This window comes from Chaetodon auriga, chromosome 6 (genome assembly GCF_051107435.1).
Source record: "Chaetodon auriga isolate fChaAug3 chromosome 6, fChaAug3.hap1, whole genome shotgun sequence".
Taxonomy (NCBI): Eukaryota; Metazoa; Chordata; class Actinopteri; order Chaetodontiformes; family Chaetodontidae; genus Chaetodon; species Chaetodon auriga.
The window spans coordinates 22396943-22424418 of NC_135079.1; the positions used below are offsets into that span (position 1 = coordinate 22396943).

Here is a 27476-nt window from a genome sequence, read left to right on the forward strand (position 1 = left end):
GATGAAGCTGTGATTCTAATGAACCTCCTCTCTCCTCCGCCAGTATTTTAACTTTACAAACACACAACCTTTGCACGGTCATGTGACCTACAGAGATGATTGTGTTTTGTGAAACGTGGTTGTGTATTGACCCTCAGAGCCACCATAAATATCTGCAGCAGTCAGCAGATAAGAGTCTGATCACAACAGTTATCAGAGATACAACAAATAAAGCAATAAAATTTTTAGAGATATTTTTGTTCCTCAATGGACACGCCTCAATCCTCAGTCCTCCTAAATATGAACAACTTTCCAGGCTCCGTAAATATCTGCAGCAGCCAGCAGATAAGAGACACAATATAGTATAACTCTCACCACCTATATGACTCTTTTAAGATAAGATAAGACTTTTCCACATTGGGGAAATTCAGTTGTTACACCCAGCAAGTAGTACAAAGAGCAAGCACAGTGGCATAAATGGGTAAAAATAAAAAGTATACAGGATACAGAATAGAAAAACCATTATATATGTGTACATTTTTGCAGATCATAAAAAATGAAAATTGTAAATGTCATAAAATTCTACTGCCATAAAAAAGTGTTATTCTTGTGAGAAAACTACTAATGGCATATGTTGTATTGCCCTTCAGAAATACTACTGCACTGAAGACATACTAGGACTACATATGCTCAATAAATACATTTTATGAAAGAACTGTTTCCAGTATACAACTTAGAAATTGCACCAGATGAAATGGATAATGTGAGCATGTATTAGCGTTGATAGCAGTTGTGCAAAACAAAGTGGGTTTATGATGTAGAATTGAGAAAGACAGCATCAACACAGAGCTACATTACAGTTGTTGGGATGAAGGACCTGCAGTAGTGTTCTTTCTTACACACTGGATGCAGCAGTCTGCTGCTGAAGGAGCTGCTTAAGCACCATTGACTTTCCTAAAGTGGATCAGTAGATAGTGGAAAATTTAGCCAAACCAATCTCAACAACTGAAATCATGAGGGCGATACATTGCAGAGTGGAAAGTCACAGGGTCCAGATGGATTCACAGTAGAATTTTATAAGAAATTTGGCTCGCTTCTCTCCACAGTTCTATGCGACGTGTATAATGAGGCTTTGTCACTAGGCCGACTTCCCCCAACCTTGACTAATGCTACAATTACTCTAGTCCTAAAAAAAGGACAAGCACCCCTTACTTTGTAGTAGCTTCAGACCCATATCATTATATCATTATTATTAACATTATATATATATACAGTGCTTAACAAATTTGGTAGACCACCTGTCATAAAAACGAGAAAACACAAATATTTTAGAAATCTTTCAAAAACTTGTTCAAAACTAAAAATGTTATTATTATTTGTTTGGCAAATAGCAAACTGAAATGACTACATAGTGTCAGGTTCAGACCCACAGAGCAGACCCGAGACTCTCAGGTGAGAAGAGGCGGTTTATTAACAGATCAAGGTCGGTACATGGGAGGCAGTCAGGAAAGGCAACAGTGCAAAAACACTAGGCAGATCGGCAGTCAAAAAACAAGCGAGAGTCAAAAACCAGAAAACCTTGTGGAAGGCAAAGGTACAGAGACGCTGGGCAAAAAGGCAACACAGAGTAAAAACAAGTCGAAACACGAAGAAAATGCCGGAAAGCTACTCACAAGAAACGCAAACAATCTGACGAAGACACACTGGGGAGAGCAGGTATATATACACACCTGTGTCTCACACAGGTGGAGACAATGGACAATCACACACAGAGAGTAAGACACCTAACAAGAAAACACAAAACAGGAACTGAAAAAAACCCTTCAAAATAAAACAGGAAGTGACAAGACAGAACACAGATTAGGGCCAGGCAAATAGTTCTTTTTCACACTTAATAACCAAAAAACTTATAAATATTTTGTATGGCCTCCTTTGGCCTTGATAACAGCTCACATTCTTGCTGTCATTGTTTTTATGTACTTTTCGACAGTCTCTCTTGTTCTTGAGTTCCAAAAAGTTTCTAGCTGTCACCACAGACTTTAGATGAAACTTTTGTGCGATCAATCTTTGAATCTCCTAAATCCCAAATTTGTTCAATAGGATTCAAATCCGGACTTTGATCAGTCCATCAGTTCCAGTACTCCAGATTCCTTTTTCTTGGTCAAACAGTCTCTGCACAGCTTTGAAGTATGCTTGGGGTCATTGTCTTGTTGGTATATGAACCCACGCCCAATCAGATTCAGTCCAGAAGGGATTCCATGATGCACTAAGATGTTGTGGTAGACGGTCTTGTTCATGGTATCGTCAATTTTCACTAACTGACATCTGCTTCAGATAACTTTTGTTTCCTCTTCCTTGGCACATTTTGTAAGTACGAATCTCGGCAATTGACGCCAAAGCATACTTGACCACACTGTGAGAACACTTTATGTCTTTCCCTATTTGTCTCAGAGACCATCCAGCATCATGAAGTGCTTTAATGCAGACTCTTTCATTTTCAGTGAGCTCTCGACATTTTACCATTTTGAACAGGAATGAGGAATTTCAACCTTTTATACCCATATTTGAGCCGGCTCACTGGGCTTCTCTGAGAAGTCAGAAATTAATCAAGCATAACATTCAACCACTAAAACAAATTTTTCTGTTCAGGAATGCAAGTAAATAACCATAATTTGACATATTAATCAAGAAATAATAATGTGCTTAACTATTTTTTCAAGTTTTTTGTAAATCAGTATATATATGTGTATATATATATACACATATATATACTGATTTACAAAAACCTTGGCAACGGGAAGCCCACCGCTCCTGGTCTGCCGCGGAGGAAGGACATTCCAGGATGGGTCAAATGCGGAGAAATAATTTCACAAAGCATGGTATGTGCATGTAATGTATGGCATGTGATGTAGTGATAATAAAAAGTATGTTTCTTCTTCTTCTTCTTCTTCTTCTTCTAATACCTCTGCATTTTCACTGAAGAACTTTCACTTGTAAAGGATCATTTCTACATTGTGGTATAGACACTTTGAAAGGATCTGAGTAAGTTTACATCTTCCACCACTGTTCTTCAGCTTGTAGCTTCATGCTACTTGAGAGGGGACATAACAGGATAAATTCATCCATAGCTATCAGTCTGTCCAACACCACTAGTCACCGGTGGAAGTATTCAGTATCTGGACTCAAGCGTATATTACAAGCAGAAAAAAATACTTCATTGCAAATAAAACTCCTGCATTACAGTAAAATATACTTAAAGTATCAGAAGTAAAGGTGTTCATTGTGCAGCTTCTGTCCAAGTCATATTATGACACTTCACAATCATTATTTATGCAGTAACATGTCAGCGTCATTGTAATCTTGTGGCATATCATGGGTGAACAGATTTGAACCATTATGTACTTTTGGGCAGTGGAGCCTACAACAAGGCATCATATTTCATGAGGTCATTGGATTTCTTATACATAAAATCTTAATCTGAGAACTACCTAGTAAGTACAGCTATTAGATGGAATATGCTGCTGTGCTGGCATGTGGTGTTCCTCAAGGGTCAGTCTTGGGACCATTTTTATTCTCTATTTATATGCTGCCACCCAGTCTAACTATTAGTTCTTTCCCTAACATCTCCTACCACCTGTATGCTGATGACATTCAGCTATACTTCTCATTTAAACCTGCTGAGATTGACAACCTATTGTAGCAGGATGAGCATTTTGCTTACCGTAGTTTCCGTTACACATTATGGTGCAGCAGTATAAAAGTGGTAGTCCGCCAACTGTGTCTTCCTCTGTGCTCCTATCGTCACCTGTGTCACTTCCAGGTCAGAGGTTGTGTGCCCGACAGGTATGGCCGTACACTGCCTCACCACACTGGTCATTTGGTCCAGTTATTGTGCTTGACGCATTTCTGTTGTGCTGTAGGGCGACTGTTGGTGTGCTGCTCCGTGCTCCCTGTGTGCACCGTGATTATCTGGCGGTGGTAAGTGTCATCTCTCCCTGCGTTGTGGTTGGTGCTACTAGGTGGCTAACTCTAATGTGGTCGCAGATAAATGCTGGCGGCTGCCCGGAGTCCGTTCGCCGCCTCCCCCTCTCTTGTGAGTGTGTGAGTGTCTGTTGCTGCTAACAAGGTATGTATGTGCAACATGCTACCGTACCAATTCTAGCATTCTTAGTAGATGCTAACAGTGTCTTTTTGAATTAGGTGCTATTGTAACCACCTCACTGGACCGCTGCTGCTTTGTTTGCACCGCGTTTGCGGCGCGTATTCGCTTCTGCTGCTTGCCATTACGGCGTCCTGTGGCCGTCAGGGGATTGCCGCCACTTCCTCTGCACAATTACTTGGCCACACGCCAGGACCGGGCGTGATTATTTTCATTCTTTACCGGGGACTGACCCCCTTTTATGTTGAATGAGTGGTTGGATGTGTGTGTGGCTCATTTTATTTTATTATTATTATTATCTTTGATTATTGCGCTGCTGTTTATCATTTGATTTTATTTATGTAATTCTAGTTTGTCAATTCTGAGTTGCTTTCTGTAATTGAGGTAATTGAGTTTAGTTTTCTTTATTTTTCTTTTCTTTGGTTATACTGGGCAGTCATTATTTGCTATATTGTTTAGTCGGTTAGGGTTAGGGTTAGGGTTAGGAAATTAGGCAATGGATGGCAAATAACTTTCTTCAGCTGAATGATGGTAAGACTGAGGTCATGATCTTTGCCCCTGATAAATTTCAAGTCCCTATTAAAGAGAAACTTGGTGCCCTATCCCGTTCTACTTGTTCCAACATGCGAAACCTCGGTGTAATTTTTGACCAGTCAATGAGCTTTGATGCTCATATTAAGGCACTGACTAAATCTAGTTTCTTTCATTTAAGAAACATTGCTAAATTAAGGTCCATTGTCTCAATAGAAGATTTGGAGAAATTAATTCATGCCTTTATTTCCTCACGTTTAGACTACTGTAACTCCCTTTTCACCTGCCTCAACAGATCCTCAATTCAGTGTCTACAATTGGTACAAAATGCTGCTGCTAGGCTTTTAACCGGTCTAGTAAATGATCTCACATCACTCCTATTTTAACTGAACTGCATTGGCTGCCAGTCAAATTTGGAATTCAATTTAAAATCATAGTGCTTACTTACAGAGCCCTACACGGCCAGGCCCCAAAATATATCAGTAACTTCCTGCACCCTTACACCACGGGCCGAGCATTAAGATCATCTAACACGGGTCTGCTAAGTGTTCCTTGGACTAATTTCAAAACTCGTGGTGATCATACTTTTGAATGTGCAGCTCCAAAACTCTGGAACAGCCTTCCAGCTACGTTGGGATGTATTGACTCTGTGGAGAGCTTTAGAAAACACTTAAAATCCCACTTGTTCAGACACGCGTTTGGATAACTTCTGACATTTTACATCCCTCTCAATGCTTCGTGTATGACTGCATATTTTCTGTGTTTTTTTTATGTATATATGTATTTTATTTTATTCTGTTCATTTATTTATTTTCTGGTGCTATATATGATTGTATGTTTATATGACTGTTGTACGCATACATATTTGATTTTAATGTTGTAACTGTAAAGCACTTTGTGACCGGTGTCTGTGAAAAGTGCTATATAAATAAACTTTGCTTGCTTGCTATTAAACAAACATATGATGTAAAAAAGCTCAATATTTACCTGAGAGATGCAGTGGAGTAGAAATATAGCATGAAATGAAATTATTCAACTAAAGGTCAACACCTCAAAATTGTACTGCATGCAGATCCAGTACAGCATTTGAGTAAATGTATGAACTTGTTAATTTCCCCCACTGACTTTGGCGAAGAACAATCAAGACATCTTGACAACTGGTTGATTTCCACCAAATTTGCTGTGGATATGTAGAATCTCCAGAGATTGAATTCTGGTAATTATAGCATGAGGAGTCAGATTAGTGTGAGTGACTCCATGACATTTCCTTTTGTGCCACCATAGGGTCAAAATTTCCACGTGTACACATATTACATCAAAATCTGACAGATTCCCATAAAATGTATTCCACAAATGAATGCTGTCCAGACAGTTAACAATGTCTTTTGTGGAAGCTCAATCCTTTCCTCTGGAGTGTCCTCTTTCAACCAATCGTTGCTGAGCAGGTGACAAATTTGTTCGGATGCACTGATTCCTTCCTTTTACTTATGTGTCCCCTCTCCCTCTGCCTCAAACTCTGAAACGTCTTGACTCCTTCAGTCTGTTTCGACAATAAGGGAAATTAAAAGACATTGAACCTTTTCCGAGTCTCTGTCCTCTCTGCTTCAAGTGTGGCACATGTGTCCTGTATTCAGTTAAACTTGATTTTTGTTATCTAATTGATGTTACGTGACTCATTTATTTGATAAAATGTTGCATAATGTTACCATTTAGATTGTATATGGGTATAGAGGGACTATTGAGTCATTTATTTTCTGATTATCATAACATCTATCTGAACAGATGACAGGGTTACACATGATTTGAAGTTGCACAACTTATTTATTTGATAAAAAGTGACATCATTTTACAATTTCAATTTTGTACTGGCAGCAAGGAAACATTGAGTAATAGGGTCATACTAATAATAACATAAATAACATAACATCCGGCTTAAAGTCTGTCTCAGATTAGAGTTTCATCTCACAATATCAAATTTCGTCTATAATTGACAAACTGTAAACTGCACTATTAAGTCAAAGGTCACAGACACAGAACAGTTTGCATTTTTTTCTCTCTGTGATATTTAAAGCTACATTAATCCTCAATTGAGGACGGCAGAAAAGAGTTTACTCACAATCTTGACATATTATCAGTGTAATTAGCTTACTGATTCATTGAACAGTAAGTTGACAATAACTTTTAGTTGATGTGCTTCATTTGTTGTAGAGCAGCATATTGACACAACTGTTGTTGTGTGAATCCGTTGTGTTTCTGGTATCCTGCTGAATGTAAGTCCAATGCTGAATCTTAGTTCTGTTTTTGGTCTCTCCCAAGTCCTGAGGGAAATGTTTGACTCTTCAGCTGCTACTGTAAGTGCTCCACAACATTCAGCAACCAGTCACTAACTCTGGCTGTTTGCTGTCTGGTGCTGGACAAGTAAATGGCTGTAAGCAGCAGCTGTATGCAGTAAACTAGGGTTGATGTGAACCGTGGGACTAAACCAACCAAAGCCGTGTGCTGTAAAACCAAAGCAACAAGCTGGAAGACACAATAAAGCTCGACAAAAGCTGAAGGAAACTGCAACGTTGGTGAAGATTCTCTGTAGATTGGTCTCTGCCAGTGAGCCCCCTCATGTTCTCGAAGTCAGTTTGATCCATTACTCAGAAAAATATTGATGAATGTAACTTTAATCAAGACTGGTTTTATGTTGAAAAGTTGAATTTTGTTTAATGATTCAGTAAATTGTCGTATTAGGCTGATCTCTGTCTGAATTGTTTCTCTCAGTAGTCTATCTGAGTTGGAGCTTCATGGAATACGGTTTGGGGGTCTGGGTCACTCCAAAAATAGGAATGTAGTCTGGCTCTCCGCCATCCTCAGGCCAGATGAACTTAAACCTCCTCAGCAGAGTCACAACGATGAGGAAGAGTTCCATTCGAGCCAGACCTTCTCCAAGACACATACGAGGACCTGCAGGTAGAGATACTCACATATATATTTTCTATGACCTAATGATATTTCCTCAGTCAAACCTCCAATTAATCTTTCAGTCTATCTCATGGACTCATTTTCACTCACCGACAGAGAAAGGCGTGAAAGCCTCTGGCTTCACAAACTCGCCCTTCTCATTGAGGAAGTTTTCAGGGTGGAATCCGTGGGGGGATTTCCACTGTCCCTCCTCATTCAGCACTGAGTGCAGGTTGGGGATGACAATGGTTCCCTGAAGAACAATAAACAAAGAGGAGACGAAGGCTATTAAAATGTAAACACATAACTATGATTCCACTGGATATGAAAATCAGACACTTTCCCTTCATCCTTTCATTCACACACATTCTTCTTCTTCATAATAAGCAGCTGATGGTACCTCCAGCATGTAATATTGCGTTGGGTTTGCCTATTTACACTCTTCAACATGATATAAATTGAACTGTTGTTAGTACTGGACTGTGCTATGAACTGTTCTACTGTAACGGCACTGGATTTCACCGTGTTCGTACAAAATTCTAGAAGCTAGATTTAATGTTCAAAATATATATTCTTGCAGAAAAATCGTCCTTGTAAATATTTATTTTTCAGAGGTTTTAGGAAGTGGTGACAGAAGTGGAGGCTCAAGCACAGAACAAACCACGGGGAGGCGAGCATTTCTTACACAATTCATTTAACTTCTTATACTCTTGATTACACCCTCAAATGTAATGCATTGTTGTGGCCAACATTTCTTTAACTTTTGAAAAGCCTTGATGGTATTTTGTGCAGCATACTCAGTATCTGCTGAAGCAAAAACAAGATGAACTGATGAAATCAACCTGAACTGAATGTTAATATGTGGTTCTGTAGCTTTGAACAGTCCTTCACAGAATTACATGTAAATATGGTTGTAAGGATGTACTCACCACTGGGTATACAGGAATATTTAGCGTCAGTGGTTGTCACTCAAGATTGGGGACAGAGAATTTTCAACTCTTTTCCTTTAGTGCTATGAGGGATATTAGATTGACAATTGATATTTTATGCTTACCCTGGGTATGGAGTATCCCATTAGCTCTGTGTCTTTAGTGGTGCAGTGGAAAACACTGAGAGGAACAGTGTTAGCCAACCTCTGGACCTCATGAAGGACGGCCTGCATAACAGAGACAGCTGTCAGAGCATCACACTGTAGAAGTGCAACTCCCACATATGTAAAATAACCGATTTCACACATCATAGCATTTTAAAATTCAAAATATCACACACAAAATAGAGGTTTAAATATTGATTTGAATATGACCCAGTAATCTTTATACCTGCACATATGGCATCTGGTTCCTGCATTCAAAGCTGACGTAATCCTTCCCATCCAGAACTTCGTCGATTTCCTTCTGACATCGCTCTGAGGAATACAGAGACAGCATGGACCGCAGGAGACAAAGAGTGAGACAGCAAGAGAGAACTCTGCAAGATTTATCTTTATGTGCTACATATCAGCCTGAACTGTTGAGGCCAATGGGAATGTCATAAACCAAAGGTATTGGACAAATTAAAATAAGTAAATAATGACAATTAAAAAAGAAATATTTCACTCAAAACTACAAATGTCAGTCCAACGGTGGTGCTGGACAAAAAGTAAGGCGATCATCAAAGTCATTAGAATACATTAGCTGCAAGCTGCAAACCACTAAAATGTTCAAAATACTGATATTATTCAGACTGATATTTCAGATTGCTGGACTCTGTCATCTGGGGAGCCATGCCTCTCGCAGGGCTGCGTCAAGTGGAGAGTGACAGATGATGGACAGACATACCCTGTGCCTCTGGATTATTCATTAGGTAGAGGAAGGCAGCGAGTATGGTGTTGGCGGTCGTGTCTGTCCCAGCAGCATGAAGATCCAAAAGATATACACAAAGCTGGTCTTCAGAAAATGACGAGCCGTCGTTTGCTCTCTTTGAAGGCAGGCAGAGAGAAAGAGTGGGTGAACACTGTTCATTCTGTCAACACCACTGCAGCTAAAATGTCTGAACGGTCAACACCATGCTAGACACACACCTTATCAATTTCATCCAGGTAGCAGTCAATGAAATGTCGTGGTTTACCAGGAACTCTGGTCTTTTTGCTCTCAGCCAAGATATCCGAATGTTTTTCACGTGCACACTGGCAAGAAGAAAGTTTCCAAAAAATCTTGACACAGGGATTTTACAGTATATGAGACTGTAATTTCCTGGCATTCCATATTCAGTAATATCATATCAGTGTTTTTCAGCAGCCTTGTGAAATTTTGCTGTTTTAAGCACTTAAAGATGTAATTAAACTCATGTTGTCATCCTTATTCAAATCTCTCTGATAGCTTCTTCCTACCTTCCTTCCTTCCCATACTAAGTTTTTCACTGTGAGCATTTTAGCATGCTGACTGTAGCATTTAGCTCAGAGCAGCCTCATAGAGCCACTTGCTCGAAGTTTAACCCATCAGTCATTATGTGCCTTGTAGCAGACTTTGAAATGTTTCAGGAAACATACCCTGAACAAATGAAAGACTTTGTTGAAGGGCAGTGGCAGGTTGCGTACCAGGGGAATAGCGTCATAAATCTGTATGGGAGAGAAAAATGAAAAATAAGACGTTTAAAATTAGACAAGACATTTGCCTGCAGTTCTCAGTAACAATAGATAAATTGGTTGATTGGTGAAATGACTTAATTATGTAACATTAATAAAAGGTACAAAGTTCTGAAGTACTGAGATCTGAATCCACTTCTTATTGTTCTTGCACATATTAAAAGACATCCTTTATTTGTCACGCCCCACAGTACATGTAAACACACACGCCATGCTTGGTGAAATTCTTCTCTGCTTTTGACCCATCATTGGTCAGGTCTTCCTCCGTGGCAGACCAGGAGCGGTTGGCTGCCAGCCGACCGGCGCCAGGGGAACCAGTTTCCTTAATGTCACCATTGGTCAGACGGTGATCTTCATGCATGTTTTTAGAGGGGGGTTACATTTTATGGAGGTGAGCACGGAGAACATGCAAACTCCACCCCTTTTCTCGAGATAAGGGCAGCAGGCACCAAGGGCATGGTGGAGGACACGCCCTCAGCGCCCACAGTGCCCCAAGTGGGAGTCGAACCCAGGACCTTCTAGCTGTGAGGCGACAGTCCCACCGTGACCATTCAACTTAAACATAACAGTTTAGTATTCATCATCTATGTGACACTGTTTTATGGAGCAAGTTTACATATTATATTTACTCAAGATTTATAGTTGTGATGATATTTATTCAGTGGTTTTGTTGTCAAAAATGCGACTCACCATACTCCAGGGCCCATTGATCATTTTGGTGCTTTCATAAATAAAGTTAACAAAATCCTTCAAAAGGTCATCGTCATAGTCGAACTGCATTCCAAACAGAACTCCGCAGATGATGTTGGAGGCTGCACTGTGGAACAGCTGTTTAGGATTCATCGTCTTACCTGGAAGAACAACATGAACAGTGATAGATCCTAGATCCTAGAAGACGTCTGCTTAATATTAGTGTTTAGCCAAATTTGTACCGTGTTCACAGAGTAGACGTACCGACACTCTGCTCCAGTATCTTCATGATGCGTTCTGTCTCGTCCAGGATGCTCTGCTCCATGAGCTGTTTCCCAAGGCCAAAGTTTCTCAGGGTCATCAGACCAAAGCGTCGTTGCTCTTTCCATACATTGTTATAATCTGCTAGAATCACTCCAGGAGCATGAGCTGCATGCAAAAGGGTGAATTTAGAGCTTGCAAGGACTCACTTTCATGCACTGAATGAAGTTTCAGTCAAGGTTTAACCTCCACATTATTATAAACAACTCCTTGAGCCTCCAGTAGATGCTGGGAATGTGATGACATCAAGAGCAAACCCCTTAATTCTGTAAATAAAAAGTTGACTCCAATGAATTCTGTTTCCGTCGTTAGTAATAAAAGTCAGTAAATGTAACACACTGCAGGTGCATGTGTTTACTTGGTGATACAGTTATATATATAGGTAAGACAATGCATGTATTAAAAGGGGAAGGGGAAGGCTATGTGTGTATGGGGCACAGATTTTGGTGATACATCACTGAGTATAATAAATTACTATTTGACTCTCTTGATTACGACACCATTGACATTAATCCAAACTGGCACAGAGTGGCAGGACACCATATTTATTACAATGGAACGGCGTGTACCATGAATCAGAAATCCCTCTGCAGAGACAAACACACAGAAAGTCAAATGGTCCCTCTGTACCTTTCATTTGTGATATATGATTGACCATCAGGTTTTGTGGTCTGCCAGAGAAGTCAGCAGCTCTGTTGACCAGGGCTTCTTTCAAGGCCTGCACCCCATTGATGATGACTGCAGGCCTGGGACCAATGAACATGCTGTAGACATTACCATAGCGTTTGGCCAACTGGGGACAAAGGCACAGGAGATTATAATCACAGGGGCATAGGTGATTGACCTTTATTCAGCACCATCATCAGTCCCTATAAATGAGTGAATTATTAACATGTTTTCGTTTATACGAGTAATAGCAGGAGTAGCCATTTTCAATCATACATTATTGATATTGAATAATCTTAAGAATAGCCTTTAAGAATAAGCATATTTACACAAATCAATGAAGTTGATGAGGTAAAATATTAAACATGTTGTTTTCAATTGAGTATGTTATCACACTCTATTCTATTTATGTCTAACACAGCAGCCTACCTTTTAGAATCAGGCTTGTATGTGATAACAGTCACTGTGACCCAAGTCACCCAAGATGAGTGTCTTGGGTCATTTTGGGTTCAGAGCAACAGCAGCATAGCACTTTCTACCACTGGTGTGAAACAAAGGCTAATACATTAAAACTATTCAGTGAGTAAAATCAACAACTTTCCCATTCTCTAGCTAAAAACTACAAAAACAGAGATAAATTAGTAAATTAGGACACATACAGTATGAACACATAGCAAAAGCAGAGAAGAGAAGGCAAAAATAATCACCACTTTTTCAATATGATGCTCTATTGAATTTTACCAATTTAGGTTATTAAATCTCAAATAATTGTGATGGTAACAATCATTCAGCGTTACCCTGTTCAGATCTGCAATGGGGTTCTCCAGATTGAGGTCCAGCAGGTTTCCAATGATGGGGATGGGCCGGGGGCCTGGAGGGAAATTTTTGGGCCTGCGGTTCTGACCCAGGAGCAGCAAGAGCAGAACAACCGCCAAGAGCAGAGCCACAGATGCAAACATGATGAAGCTGTGATTCTAATGATCCTACTCTCTCCTCTGCCAGTATTTCAACTTTACACACACATGACCTTTGCACGGTCATGTGACCTACAGAGAGGACTGCATCAAGTTTACTGGACAACCTTATTTGACCTGAATACCTACGTGTAAGGATCAAAATTCAATGAAATTTTGTGTGTTGTGATTTGTGAAATGTTGATTTGTGAAACATTGTGTTTTGTGAAATGTGGTTGTGTTTTGACCTTCAGAGCCACCATAAATATCTGCAGCAGCCAGCAGATAAGAGACACAATATAGTATAACTCTCACCACCCATATGACTCTTTTAAGATAAGATAAGACTTTTCCACATTGGGGAAATTCAGTTGTTACAGCCAGCAAGTAGTACAAAGAGCAAGCACAGTGGCATAAATGGGTAAAAATAAAAAGCATACAGGATACAGAATAGAAAAACCATTATGTATGTGTACATTTGTACAGATCATAAAAAATAAAAATAGTAAATGCCATAAAAATTCTACTGCCACAAAAAGTACACTTCAAAAATACTATTTCACTGAAGAAATACTAGGACTATGTATTGTTATGGTTGTGTTCTGGCTGCTCTGATTCTGCCTCTGTGTCTCTCCAAGGGCGCGTGGCGAGGGCGGGGCTGATCTCCTCTGAGGTGAGCGGCGGCTGGACACACCTATCGCTAATCTTGGCTCATCAGAACTCCTTTTTAAGCTGGCTTCTCCCACACTCCTGTGCCAGATGATTCTAGCACTTGTCGCCTGTGTCTCACTACGGACACGATCTCCTCGTCCCTGCCATGCTTCTCCAGTTGCTAGTTGTCTCACTGAATTCTTTGTATACTCGTGTAAGTTCATTTTTGTGCCGGCCTGAGAGCACTTTTTCCCTTTTTTTAGCTGAGTTCTCCTCCAGGCAAGGTTATTTGTTCTGTCTGCCTGAGTGCATTATCCCCCCTGTGGGGTTTTTTGTTCCCTTACCGTTTGGCTGTTGAGTTTTCCTCCCTCCAGCACTGGTTTTTGGTTTGTCATCTGCCTGAGCTGCATTTTCCCGTTTTGGAGATTTGTGTTGTACTTTTCGTTTAATAAACTGTGTACGTACTTCCTCTCTGCATCCTGGGTCCTTGCCTTCCTTGCCGGTCTTAACAATGTATATGCTCAATAAATACATTTTATGAAAGAACTGTTTCCAGTATACAACTTAGAAATTGCACCAGATGAAATGGATAATGTGAGCATATATTAGCGTTGATAGCAATAGTGCAAAACAAAGTGGGTTTATGATGTAGAATTGAGAAAGACAGCATCAACACAGAGCTACATTACATGATGCTGGAGTTAAACAGTCTGACAGTTGTTGGGATGAAGGACCTGCAGTAGTGTTCTTTCTTACACACTGGATGCAGCAGTCTGCTGCTGAAGGAGCTGCTTAAGCACCATTTGGTTTCCTGAAGTGGATCAGGAGCTAGTGGAAAATTTAGCCAAACCAATCTCAATAACTGAAGTCATGAGGGCAATAACTGCATTGCAGAGTGGAAAGTCACAGGGTCCAGATGGATTCACAGTAGAATTTTATAAGAAATTTGGCTCGCTTCTCTCCACAGTTCTATGCGACGTGTATAATGAGGCTTTGTCACTAGGCCGACTTCCCCCAACCTTGACGATTGCTACAATTACTCTCGTCCTAAAAAAAGGACAAGGACCCCTTACTTTGTAGTACCTTCAGACCCATATCATTATTATTAACATTTTATATATATAAATATATATAGTGTCATAAAAATTTGAAAACATAAATATTTTAGAAATCTTTCAAAAACTTGTTTAAAAATAAAAATGTTATTGTTATTTATTTGGCAAATACCAAACTGAAACGAATAAATAATCCTTTTTCATACATAATCACCAAAAACCTTAATATTTTGTATGGTCTCCTTTGGCCTTGATAACAGCTCGCATTCTTGCTGGCATTGTTTTTATGTACTTTTTGACACTCTCTTTTGTTATTGAACTCCAAATAGTTTCTAGCTGTTACCACAGACTTGCTTTAGATGAAACTTTTGAATCTTTGAATCTACTAAATTCCAAATTTGTTGCCCTCTGTCCTCAGCAGGTTCTACCAGAGATCATTTCCTCAGATCAAACATTCCATAACAGCACGAGACTCGTAAACATTCTGAATATGCCCAGCTCCAGCACCCCTGAGGTCGTGGTGGTGCTGTTTGCTGAAAAAGCTTTTGACAGGGTGGAGTTGGAGTTTCTTTTTGAGGAGATGGATAGATTTGGTCTGGGTTCAGGTTTTATTTCATGGGTAAAGTTGTTATATTCATCTCCAGTGGCATCTGTACAAACAAATAATGTGTTCTCACCCTCTTTCCAACTCCACCGTGGCACAAGACAAGGGTGTCCACTGTCCCCTTTATTGTTTGCCATAGCCATTGAGCCTTTGGCTATCTGGCTAAGATCTGAAGAGAAATTTGAGGGCATTTTACATCAAGGAGCAGCACACTAGCTGTAATTGTATGCCGACAACTTACTCCTTATGTAGCCAGTCCTTCTACATCACTCCCTTCTTCATCACTCATAAGTTAAAAAATTCTAAAACAATTTGGCCAACTGTCTGGCCACAAACTTAATTTTGGAAAGAGTGAGTTATTTGCAATCAATAACTTGGTAGGTAAATTTACATTACTACTGGGCAGGTAACATTCAAAAACTTTTATACTGGACTGACGAAGCTACAACAAACCAGCTTGCTTGCATCCAAATAGAACTCTCCTCCTCTCAGACCTCATTACAGTCATGGCTATGTTCTCAGGTTCCAGTGTCAGCCACTGATGTTAGCATTAACCCAGTAGTCACTCAGTCGTTTAAATCATGGTTGCAATTCAGAAAGCATTTTAGCCTGCAGCGTCTCTCTATCGATGCCCCAGTATCCCACAATCATAGTTTCAAACCATCGATTATGGATTCTGCCACTGGAGTTTTTATCATATCTAGAAATGACCTCTATGACAATGGTACCTTCATGTCCTTCACCGACCTGTCGGCTAAATTTCAGCTTCCATCTTCCCACCTTTTGAGGCATGAGGCATTTTGTTCAGAAAAACCTGACTTTCCAAATTTCCCACCACAGACACTATAAGACATTCTTCACATAGTAAACGCAAATCAGAGAGGGATTATTTCTCACATCTCTGTCGCCCTGGACTACATTATCTCAGATTTCCCCCAACAAACAAGGGATTTATGGGAACAGGACTTGGGGCATATTGAAGATGACCAATGGGACAATATTCTGGAGTTAGTCCACAATTCTTCCATTTGTGCCCAGCACGGACTGATTCAATGAAAACTCACACATCGGATTTCTGACATTAATCATAGATTGTCAAAGATCTATCCCAATATTGTTGATACCTGTAGGAGATGCAATCAGTCTCCTGCACACCTCATTCACATGTTTTGGTCATGTCCAAACTTAGCAGACTTTTGTTCTAAAATATTTGACACTCTTCACATGGTTGACAGTTGTGTGGCAGACCTACGTTCTCTCTCTGCCCTTTTGGTATCCCACATGGCAACATTCTATCAGCTGAAGCACAACATTCTATGGCCTTCTGCACCTTGCTGGCCAGACGCTTGATTTGCTGAACTGGAAGCAGGTCTTGCCTCCGTCCTATGACAGATGGATTAAGGAAGTTCTATATAATATAAATTAATGAGGCTAAGGTTTTCTCTCAGAGGTTCCTTGAGGAAATTTGATAAAATTTGGAACCCCTTGCTCTCCATCATAGATTCACTCGACATTTTATCTGATGAGTCAGACATCTGAGGCCTTTTGATTTACAGTGTCACTCCCCACCAATCCATAGTTATTGTTGTTTTTTTTGTTTTTTTTGTTTTTGTTTTTTTTGTATTTCTTTCCTTTCACATCATGTTTTGTGTTTTTTTTTCCCCTTCTGTATTGTGTTTGTCATCTACAAGTGGTGTCAGGGCTGGGGTCTCAGGAAGGGGATAGGGAGGGTGCATTGAACAAACTGAAAATGTGAGCACTGTTTCATGTTTTTCACGTGTCCTCACTTTGTGGACACCTTGTACACTTTGTATTGTTGATGCTCAATAAAACACATCAAAACAAAAAAAAGAAAAAAAAAAGTATTTTCAGCAGAACTTCCTTGGCAAAGCGTCCCTGGTCAAACACATGAAGACTAGCCCCAGTCTGAAATATATGCGGTGTGGAGAGGGAACAGGAGAAGACAGAGATTGAATGGTTTCACATTCATGATCAGGATAACAGCTTGTGTGGTTACATGTTACTTCTTTCTCATTGCAACTGCTCAACGTGACTGAAAACACAAACATTAAGATGCAAAAACCTCTCAGTCAGTGATGTGTTGTATTACTCATCAAAAAAATCAGCTGCAATGAGATTCCAGCTGCTACAAAGAAAAGTGTGTGGAAACCTGCTGTTTATTTGAATCTGCTTTGGAAAGACATGAAAGAAGTGCTGGTTGACAAAGTGTGTGTTTTAAGAGATAGACACATGCTTTACTACAGGATATACAGCACTTGGCTTCCAGTGAGGAGTTTGCAGTGATAAGGAACTTATGATGACACTATAAAATGTTATCCCAGGTTTATGGTCTCCTTTTTTTCCTTTCTGCACTGGTGTGTTCTGGACTCATGTATTGGGGAAGCAGGTAAACAAACAAACAAATATATATATATATATATATATATATATATATATATAGACAGAGAGTGTGTTTCATGTAAATATTATATATATTATATTCCAAATATAAAGACTCATAATGCAGAAACAGGATCATAACTGGGATACTGATGTGCTTCTTAACAGCAGAGGAAATATTGGCCTGTTGAACCCAAAGCTTATTGATTATAGATTATTCTGCGTGAGTTGTTTGACATCATTTTGTGGTCATTGTGAACCTTTCTGGATTGTGAAGAACAGTTTTGTAGCCATTTAATTTGTTAATCAACACTATGTGCACAGTGACACTCTTCCTGATGTTTTGTTGGTCTGAGGCCTGAGAATAAAATGACAACATGTCTATTTTTATGCCTTTGAAACTTCTACCGGATACATGTAACTTCACAAACCCATAGTTGTTACGAGATGGATACTGTATGTGAAAAAATGTTACCTGAATGATGGAATGGGTTTTATATGGAGGTAATATATGTTCTATTCATCAGCAGCCAGATTCATCTCAGTCAGCCTCTCTCTGGAATGAGTCATTCTCTCTCTCCCAATATTACAGTCTTACCAAGTAACTGGAGTAGCTGAAAAACACTGTTGTGCAAATTATTGTAAATACATGTAAATTTAGCAAACCCATTTGTGTCAAATGTATAAAGATTGGATGGTTATAATAAGACATTGCTGTTACCTTGTATATAGTGATGCTCACTTGCCTACTATTAGTCTGACAGTGCAACAGCTAATGCTGCACACTCTAACTACAGATGCCATGGGACTGGACAGCATCAGTCTGTGTGTTTGTCTGCCTAAGAAGAAGAACAGAGAAGCTGCACTCTTCCTGTTGGTCACTTAAGCTTCATCGTTACATCACACCTCAATCCATCCTGCACAAGCCATTCCTGAACAGAGATAAACACAGAAGGCCACATATGGTCTCTGTTTGCGATCATCTAGACAATGCCATCAAAAGTCTCTTAGAAAATCAGTTTTGTTCAGGTGAAAGGATTCAACAATGATTAAGTACTTGTAGTTGCTCACAGAATTTAAAATGTAGCCACTTATCCTGAGTCAAAAGTAAAGTGCTAATGAATGCAAAATGCATTTTTAGTACCACTGAATGCACAAAGAGGATACACCAATTAAACAAATCCCTCACTTAAACATCACTAATTTACATTTACACTGAGCTGATAATACTTCTGCATTTTCACTCAAGAACTTTCACTTGTAAAGGATCATTTCTACATTGTGGTATAGGCACTTTGAAAGGATCTGAGTCAGTTTACATCTTCCACCACTGTTCTTCAGCTTCTAGCTTCATGCTGCTTGAGAGGGGACATAATAGGATAAATTCATCCATAGCTATCAGTCTGTCCAACATCACTAGTCAGCAGTGGGAGTATTCAGAATCTTGACTCAAGTATTACAAGCAGAAAAAATACTTCATTGCAAATAAAACTCCTGCACTAAAGTAAAATATACTTAAAGTATCAGAAGTAAAGGTGTTCATCGTGCAGCTTCTGTCCAAGTCATATTATGACACTTCACAATTATTATTTATGCAGTAACATGTCAGTGTCATTGTAATCTTGTGGCATATCATGGGTGAACAGATTTGAACCATTATATACTTTTGGGCAGTGGAGCCTACAACAAGGCATCATATTTCATGAGGTTATTGGATTTAGATTAAATCTTAATCTGAGAAGTACCGTGTAAGTACCGCTATTAGAAGGAATATTATACAACAATGCAGTGTAAAAAAAAAAAAAAAAGTTCATTATTTACCTGAGAGATGCAGTGGAGTAGAAGTCTAGCATGAAATGAAAATATGCAACTAAAGGTCAACACTTCAAAATTGTACTGCATGCAGATCCAGTACAGCATTTGTGTAAATGGACGAACTTGTTACTTTGCCCCAATGACTTTGGCGAAGAACAATCAAGACATCTTGACAACTGGTTGATTTCCACCAAATTTGCTCTGGATGTCTAGAATCCCCAGAGATTGAATTCTGGTGATTATGGTATGAGGAGTCAGATTAGTGTGACTGACATCTCCTTTAGTGCCACCATAGGGTCAAAATTTCCACGTGTACACATATTACATCAAAATCTAATCTAAAATGTCTATGGGTAAAGAGGGACTATTGAGTCATTTATTTTATGATTATCATAACATCTATCTGAACAGATGACAGGGTTACACATGATTTGAAGTTGCACAACTTATTTATTTGATAAAAAGTGACATCATTTTACAATTTTAATTTTTGTACTGGCAGCAAGGAAACATTGAGTAATAGGGTTATACTAATAATAACATACATAACATAACATCCGGCTTAAAGTCTGTCTCAGATTAGAGTTTCATCTGATAAAATCAAATCTCACTTTTAATTGACAAACTGTAAACTGCACTATTATGTCAATTAGCAGCTTTATCACACTGAAAGAAAAGGTCACAGACACAGAACAGTTAAGATTTTTTTTTCTCTCTGTGATATTTGAAGCTACATTAATCCTCAATTGAGAATGGCAGAAAAGAGTTCACTTACAGTCTTGACATATTATCAGTGTAATTATCTTACTGAACCATTGAACAGTAAGTTGACAATAACTTTTAGTTGATGTGCTTCATTTGTTGTAGAGCAGCTTATTGACACAACTGTTGTTGTGTGAATCCGTTGTGTTTCTGGTATCCTGCTGAATGTAAGTCCAATGCTGAATCTTAGTTCTGTTTTTGGTCTCTCCCAACTCCTGAGGGAAATGTTTGACTCTTCAGCTGCTACTGTAAGTGCTCCACAACATTCAGCAACCAGTCACTAACTCTGGCTGTTTGCTGTCTGGTGCTGGACAAGTAAATGGCTGTAAGCAGCAGCTGTATGCAGTAAACTAGGGTTGATGTGAACCGTGGGACTAAACCAACCAAAGCCGTGTGCTGTAAAACCAAAGCTGGAAGACAAAATAAAGCTCGGCAAAGCTGAAGGAAACTGCAACGTTGGTGAAGATTCTCTGTAGATTGGTCTCTGCCAGTGAGCCCCCTCATGTTCTCGAAGTCAGTTTGATCCATTACTCAGAAAAATATTGATGAATGTAACTTTAATCAAGACTGGTTTTATGCTGAAAAGTTGAATTTTGTTCAGTGATTCAGTAAATTGTCGTATTAGGCTGATCTCTGTCTGAATTGTTTCTCTCAGTAGTCTATCTGAGTTGGAGCTTCATGGAATACGGTTTGGGGGTCTGGGTCCCTCCAAAAATAGGAGTGTAGTCTGGCTCTCCTGCATCCTCAGGCCAGATGAACTTAAACCTCCTCAGCAGAGTCACAACGATGAGGAAGAGTTCCATTCGAGCCAGACCTTCTCCAAGACACATACGAGGACCTGCAGGTAGAGATACTCACATATATATTTTCTATGACCTAATGATATTTCCTCAGTCAAACCTCCAATTAATCTTTCAGTCTATCTCATGGACTCATTTTCACTCACCGACAGAGAAAGGCATGAAAGCCTCTGGCTTCACAAACTCGCCCTTCTCATTGAGGAAGTTTTCAGGGTGGAATCCGTGGGGGGATTTCCACTGTCCCTCCTCATTCAGCACTGAGTGCAGGTTGGGGATGACAACGGTTCCCTGAAGAGCAATAAACAAAGAGGAGACGAAGGCTATTAAAATGTAAACACATAACTATGATTCCACTGGATATGAAAATCAGACACTTTACCTTCATCCTTTCATTCACACACATTCTTCTTCTTTATCATAAGCAGCTGATGGCACTTCCAGCATGTAATATTCCGTTGGGTTTGCCTATTTACACTCTTCAACATGATATAAATTGAACTGTTGTTAGTACTGGACTGTGCTATGAACTGTTCTACTGTAACGGCACTGGATTTCACAGTGTTTGTACAAAATTCTAGAAGCTAGATTTAATGTTCAAAATATATATTCTTGCAGAAAAATCGTCCTTGCAGATATTTATTTTTCAGAGGTTTTAGGAAGTGGTGACAGAGGTGGAGGCTCAAGCACAGAACAAACCACGGGGAGGTGAGCATTTCTTACACAATTCATTTAACTTCTTATACTCTTGATTACACCCTCAAATGTAATGCATTGTTGTGGCCAACATTTCTTAACTTTTGAAAAGCCTTGATGGTATTTTGTGCAGCATACTCAGTATCTGCTGAAGCAAAAACAAGATCAACTGATGAAATTAACCTGAACTGAATGTTAATATGTGGTTCTGTAGCTTTGAACAGAGCTTCACAGAATTACATGTAAATGTGGTTGTAAGGATGTACTCACCACTGGGTATACAGGAATATTTAGCGTCAGTTGTTGTCACTCAAGATTGGGGACAGAGAATTTTCAACTCTTTTCCTTTAGTGCTATGAGGGATATTAGATTGACAATTGATATTTTATGCTTACCCTGGGTATGGAGTATCCCATTAGCTCCGTGTCTTTAGTGGTGCAGTGGAAAACACTGAGAGGAACAGTGTTAGCCAACCTCTGGACCTCATGAAGGACGGCCTGCATGACAGAGACAGCTGTCAGAGCATCACACTGTCGAAGCGTAACTCCCACATATGTAAAATAACCGGTTTCTCATGTCATAGCATTTTAAAATTCAAAATATCACACACAAAATATAGGTTTAAATATTGATTTGAATATGACCCAGTAATCTTTATACCTGCACATATGGCATCTGGTTCCTGCATTCAAAGCTGACGTAATCCTTCCCATCCAGAACTCTGTCGATTTCCTTCTGACATCGCTCTGAGGAATACAGAGACAGCATGGACCGTGGGAGACAAAGAGTGAGACAGCAAGAGAGAACTCTGCAAGATTTGTCTTTATGTGCTACATATCAGCCTGAACTGTTGAGGCCAATGGAAATGTCATAAACCAAAGGTATTGGACAAATTAAAATAAGTAAATAATGACAATTAAAAAAGAAACATTTCACTCAAAACTGCAAATGTCAGTCCAACGGTGGTGCTAGACAAAAAGTGAGGGGATCATCAAAGTCATTAGAAAACATTATCTGCAAGCTGCAAACCACAAAAATGTTCAAAATACTGATATTATTCAGACTGATATTTCAGATTGCTGGACTCTGTCATCTGGAGAGCCATGCCTCTCGCAGGGCTGCGTCAAGTGGAGAGTGACAGATGATGGACAGACATACCCTGTGCCTCTGGATAATTCATTAGGTAGAGGAAGGCAGTGAGTACGGTGTTGGCGGTCGTGTCTGTCCCAGCAAAGTGAAGATCCATGAGATATGAACAAAGCTGGTCTTCGGAAAATGACGAGCCATCGTTTCCTCTCTTTGAAGGCAGGCAGAGAGAAAGAGTGGGTGAACACTGTTCATTCTGTCAACACCACTGCAGCTAAAATGTCTGAACGGTCAACACCATGCTAGACACACACACCTTATCAATTTCATCCAGGTAGCAGTCAATGAAATGTCGTGGTTTACCAGGAACTCTGGTCTTTTTGCTCTCAACCATCAACTCCGAACGTTGTTCACGTGCAGACTGGCAAGAAGAAAGTTTCCGTTTTAGACATGTTTTAAATAAACAATTCAAGGTTTCTCAAGGACACATAGTGATGCTTTGTTTTCCGGGGCCACAACTTATTTATTTTTGTAATGTACTGATCAATGTGAAGCCAAAAAATCTTGACACAGGGATTTTACAGTATATGAGTCTGTAATTTCCTGGCATTCCATATTCAGTAACATGATATCAGTGTTATTCAGCAGCCTTGTGAAGTTTTGCTGTTTTAAGCACTTAAAGATGTAATTAAACTCATGTTGTCGTCCTTATTCAAATCTCTCTGCAACTCCATTAAGTTAGAACTGTGTCATTCTGCAAAGTCCCTTCACTTTACTGCAGAGCCTGAGTCAGTCAGTCAGTCAGTCATGACGTACTAATCATGTATCACCCTGCTGCCAACTTCACTACAGTACATTCATTCTTTCTCTCCTATTCGTTTCATTAGTTGATGTCTTTTTCCCTTAACTTTTCCTTCTTCCTACCTACAGTTTTTCACTGTGAGCATTTTAGCATGCTGACAGTAGCATTTAGCTCAGAACAGCCTCATACAGCCAGTTGCTCGAAGTTTAACCCATCAGTCATTATTTGCCTTGTAGCAGACGTGTTTCAGAAAACATACCCTGAACAATTGAAAGACTTTGTTGAAGGGCAGTGGCAGGTTGCGTACCAGGGGAATAGTGTCATAAATCTGTATGGGAGAGAAAAATGAAAAATTAGCTTTAAGTATTAAGATGCACTTTTCTCAATAATCTCACATGTGATTCAAAGACATTTGCCTGCAGTGCTCAGTAACAATTGATAAATTGGTTGATTGGTGAAATGACTTAATTATGTAACATTAATAAAAGGTACAAAGTTCTGAAGTACTGAGATCTGAATCCACTTCTTTTTGTTCTTGCACATATTATAAATGAGCTAATGCTGACCACTCAACTTAAACATAACAGTTCAGTATTGATCATCTATGTCACACTGTTTTATGGAGCAAGTTAACATATTATATTTACTGAAGATTTATAGTTGTGATGATATTTATTCAGTGGTTTTGTTGTCAAAAATGCGACTCACCATATTCCAGGGCCCGTTGAACATTTTGGAGCTGTCATAAAAAAAGTTAACAAAATCCTTCAAGAGGTCATCGTCATAGTCGAACTGCATTCCAAACAGAACTCCGCAGATGATGTTGGAGGCTGCACTGTGGAACAGATGTTTAGGACTCATCGTCTTACCTGGAAGAACAACATGAACAGTGATAGATCCTAGAAGATGTCTTAATATCAGTGTTTAGCCAAATTTGTACCGTGTTCACAGAGTAGACTTACCGACACTCTGCTCCAGTATCTTCATGATGCGTTCTGTCTCGTCCAGGATGCTCTGCTCCATGAGCTGTTTCCCAAGGCCAAAGTTTCTCAGGGTCATCAGACCAAAGCGTCGTTGCTCTTTCCATACATTGTTATAATCTGCTAGAACCACTCCGGGAGCATGAGCTGCATGCAAAAGGGTGAATTTAGAGCTTAGAAGGACTCACTTTCATGCACTGAATGAAGTTTCAGTGAAGTTTTAATGTCCACATTATTATTAACAACCGCTTGAGCCTCCAGTAGATGCTGGGAATGTGATGACATCAAGAGCAAACACCTTAATTCTCCAAATAAAAAGTTGACTCCAATGAATTCCATTTCTGTCGTTAGTAATAAAAGTAAGTAAATGTAACACACTGCAGGTGCATGTGTTTACTTGTTGATACAGTTATATGTATAGGTAAGACAATGCATGTATTAAAAGGGGAAGGGGTAGGCTATGTGTGTATGGGGCACAGATTTTGGTGATACATCACTGAGTATAATAAATTACTATTTGACTCTCTTGATTACGACACCATTGACATTAATCCAAACTGGCACAGAGTGGCAGGACACCATATTTATTACAATGGAACGGCGTGTACCATGAATCAGAAATCCCTCTGCAGAGACAAACACACAGAAAGTCAAATGGTCCCTCTGTACCTTTCACTTGTATTACATGATTGACCATCAGGTTTTGTGGTCTGCCAGAGAAGTCAGCAGCTTTGTTGACCAGGGCTTCTTTCAAGGCCTGCACCCCATTGATGATGACTGCAGGCCTGGGACCAATGAACATGCTGTAGACATTACCATAGCGTTTGGCCAACTGGGGACAAAGGCACATGAGATTATTGTTACAGGGGCATAGGTGATTGACCTTTATTCAGCACAACCATCAGATCCTAGAATGAGTAAATTATTAACATGTTTTCGTTAATGTTTTGTTAAGAATAGGCTTCAAGAATAAGCATATTTACACATATCAATGAAGTGAGTGATGAGGTAAAATATTAAACATATTGTTTTTTATTGAGTATGTTATCACACTCTATTCCAGTGGTTCCCAACCTGGGGTCCGCGCCCTGCACTGTGCGAGATCACAGCACAATTTTATCTGCAGTTGTCAGGTTACCAAAATTATGGTTGTGCAAATTAAGTTTATAAAATCCCAATAACACACCTAATTGGATAAGAACAAAAACCTACAACTGCTGTTTATTTTGCAATAAAAAGTTTGTAATTAATCAATTTATTCTTTTAGTGCGTGTATGCAGGTAGGAGTTGGGGTTGGGGGGCATGGCTTGTCTTGGACACAGGCAAGGGGGCTTCAAGGAAAAAAGGTTGGGAACCACTGCTCTATTCTATTTATGTTTAACACAGCAGCCTACCTTTTTAGAATCGGGCTTGTATGTGATAACAGTCACCGTGACCCAAGTCACCCAAGATGAGTGTCTTGGGTCATTTTGGGTTCAGAGCAACAGCAGCATAGCATTTTCTACCACTGGTGTGAAACAAAGGCTATTACATTAAATCTATCCAGTGAGTAAAATCAACAATTTTCCCAATCTCTAGCTAAATCTATAAAAACAGAGATCATGTAAACTAGGACACATACAGTATGAACACATAGCAAAAGCACAGAGGCAAAAATAATCACCACTTTTTCAATATGATGCTCTATTGAATTTTACCAATTTAGGTTATTAAATCTCAAATAATTGTGATGGTAACAATCATTCAGCGTTACCCTGTTCAGATCTGCAATGGGGTTCTCCAGATTGAGCTCCAGCAGGTTTCCAATGATGGGGATGGGCCGGGGGCCTGGAGGGAAATTTTTGGGCCTGCGGTTCTGACCCAGGAGCAGCAAGAGCAGAACAACCGCCAAGAGCAGAGCCACAGATGCAAACATGATGAAGCTGTGATTCTAATGATCCTACTCTCTCCTCTGCCAGTATTTTAACTTTACACACACATGACCTTTGCACGGTCATGTGACCTACAGAGAGGACTGCATCAAGTTTACTGGACAACCTGATTTGACCTGAATACCTACGTGTAAGGATCAAAACTCAATGAAATTTTGTGTGTTGTGATTTGTGAAATTTTGCTTTGTGAAACATTGTGTTTTGTGAAATGTGGTTGTGTTTTTACCTTCAGAGCCACCGTAAATATCTGCAGCAGCCAGCAGATAAGAGACACAATATAGTATAACTCTCACCACCCATATGACTCTTTTAAGATAAGATAAGACTTTTCCACATTGGGGAAATTCAGTTGTTACAGCCAGCAAGTAGTACAAAGAGCAAGCACAGTGGCATAAATGGGTAAAAATAAAAAGTATACAGGATACAGAATAGAAAAACCATTATGTATGTGTACATTTGTCCATCCATCCATCCATTCCCACCCGCTTATCCGGGGCCGGGTCGCGGGGGCAGCAGTCTGAGCAGGGACGCCCAAACTTCCCTCTCCCCGGACACTTCCTCCAGCTCCTCCGGGGGGACCCCGAGGCGTTCCCAGGTCAGCCGAGCGACATAGTCACTCCAGCGTGTCCTGGGTCTTCCCCGGGGCCTCCTCCCGGTGGGGCATGCCTGGAACACCTCCCTAGGGAGGCGTCCAGGGGGCATCCGGAACAGATGCCCGAGCCACCTCAGCAACTCTACTCTGAGCTCCTCCCGGGTGACAGAGCTCCTCACCCTATCTCTATGGGAGTGCCCCGCCACCCTGCGGAGGAAACTCATTTCAGCCGCTTGTATCCGGGACCTCGTTCTTTCGGTCATGACCCAAAGTTCATGACCATAGGTGAGGGTAGGAACGTAGATTGACCGGTAAATCGAGAGCTTCGCCTTTCGGCTCAGCTCCTTCTTCACCACGACGGACCGATACAGCGACCGCATTACTGCTGCCGCTGCACCAATCCGCCTGTCAATCTCACGCTCCATTCTTCCCTCACT

The 27476-nt window shown here is 40.0% G+C and overlaps 2 protein-coding genes across 9 annotated transcripts; both read right to left on the reverse strand.

The window, feature by feature from the left end:
- Positions 1–7439: 7439 nt before the first annotated feature.
- Positions 7440–12874, reverse strand: LOC143322188 (cytochrome P450 2D15-like). Of its 4 annotated transcripts, none has more exons than XM_076733192.1 (11): positions 12713–12874; positions 11880–12042; positions 11193–11357; positions 10929–11089; positions 10161–10211; positions 9675–9806; positions 9433–9571; positions 8935–9020; positions 8670–8771; positions 7727–7868; positions 7440–7618 (listed from the first exon to the last, which is right to left on the reverse strand). In XM_076733192.1, the coding sequence occupies exons 1-11, from the start codon at positions 12872–12874 to the stop codon at positions 7440–7442; spliced, it is 1482 nt and encodes a 493-aa protein (XP_076589307.1). The 4 variants fall into 4 exon arrangements, with proteins under 4 accessions (XP_076589307.1, XP_076589308.1, XP_076589310.1 ...); XM_076733193.1 differs by having other exon boundaries at positions 9675–9779; positions 10143–10211; XM_076733195.1 differs by having other exon boundaries at positions 9675–9763; positions 10127–10211.
- Positions 12875–20776: 7902 nt separating this feature from the next.
- Positions 20777–26431, reverse strand: LOC143322210 (cytochrome P450 2D15-like). 5 transcript variants are annotated; one of them, XM_076733243.1, is made up of 11 exons: positions 26270–26431; positions 25186–25348; positions 24499–24663; positions 24245–24405; positions 23796–23864; positions 23051–23131; positions 22807–22945; positions 22309–22394; positions 22044–22145; positions 21102–21243; positions 20777–20993 (listed from the first exon to the last, which is right to left on the reverse strand). In XM_076733243.1, the coding sequence occupies exons 1-11, from the start codon at positions 26429–26431 to the stop codon at positions 20815–20817; spliced, it is 1449 nt and encodes a 482-aa protein (XP_076589358.1). In that variant the 3' UTR covers positions 20777–20814. The 5 variants fall into 5 exon arrangements, with proteins under 5 accessions (XP_076589358.1, XP_076589355.1, XP_076589357.1 ...); XM_076733240.1 differs by having other exon boundaries at positions 23051–23155; XM_076733242.1 differs by having other exon boundaries at positions 23778–23864.
- Positions 26432–27476: the final 1045 nt, after the last annotated feature.

What these genes read in the sequence shown, in the direction of transcription:
- LOC143322188 (XM_076733192.1), bottom strand. Translation starts at nt 12,874, where the DNA reads ATGTTTGCATCTGTGGCTCTGCTCTTGGCGGTTGTTCTGCTCTTGCTG. An exon ending in TCAATGGGCCCTGGAGTATG is followed by an intron (nt 10,212 to 10,928) that starts GTGAGTCGCATT and finishes TCTCCCATACAG; the next exon opens with ATTTATGACGCTATTCCCCT. An exon ending in ACCTGGATGAAATTGATAAG is followed by an intron (nt 9,572 to 9,674) that starts GTGTGTGTCTAG and finishes CTGCCTTCAAAG; the next exon opens with AGAGCAAACGACGGCTCGTC.
- LOC143322210 (XM_076733239.1), bottom strand. Translation starts at nt 26,431, where the DNA reads ATGTTTGCATCTGTGGCTCTGCTCTTGGCGGTTGTTCTGCTCTTGCTG. An exon ending in TGAAACACGTCTGCTACAAG is followed by an intron (nt 23,132 to 23,765) that starts GCAAATAATGAC and finishes CAACGTTCGGAG; the next exon opens with TTGATGGTTGAGAGCAAAAA. An exon ending in TGGGATACTCCATACCCAGG is followed by an intron (nt 21,244 to 22,043) that starts GTAAGCATAAAA and finishes ATTGCTCTTCAG; the next exon opens with GGAACCGTTGTCATCCCCAA.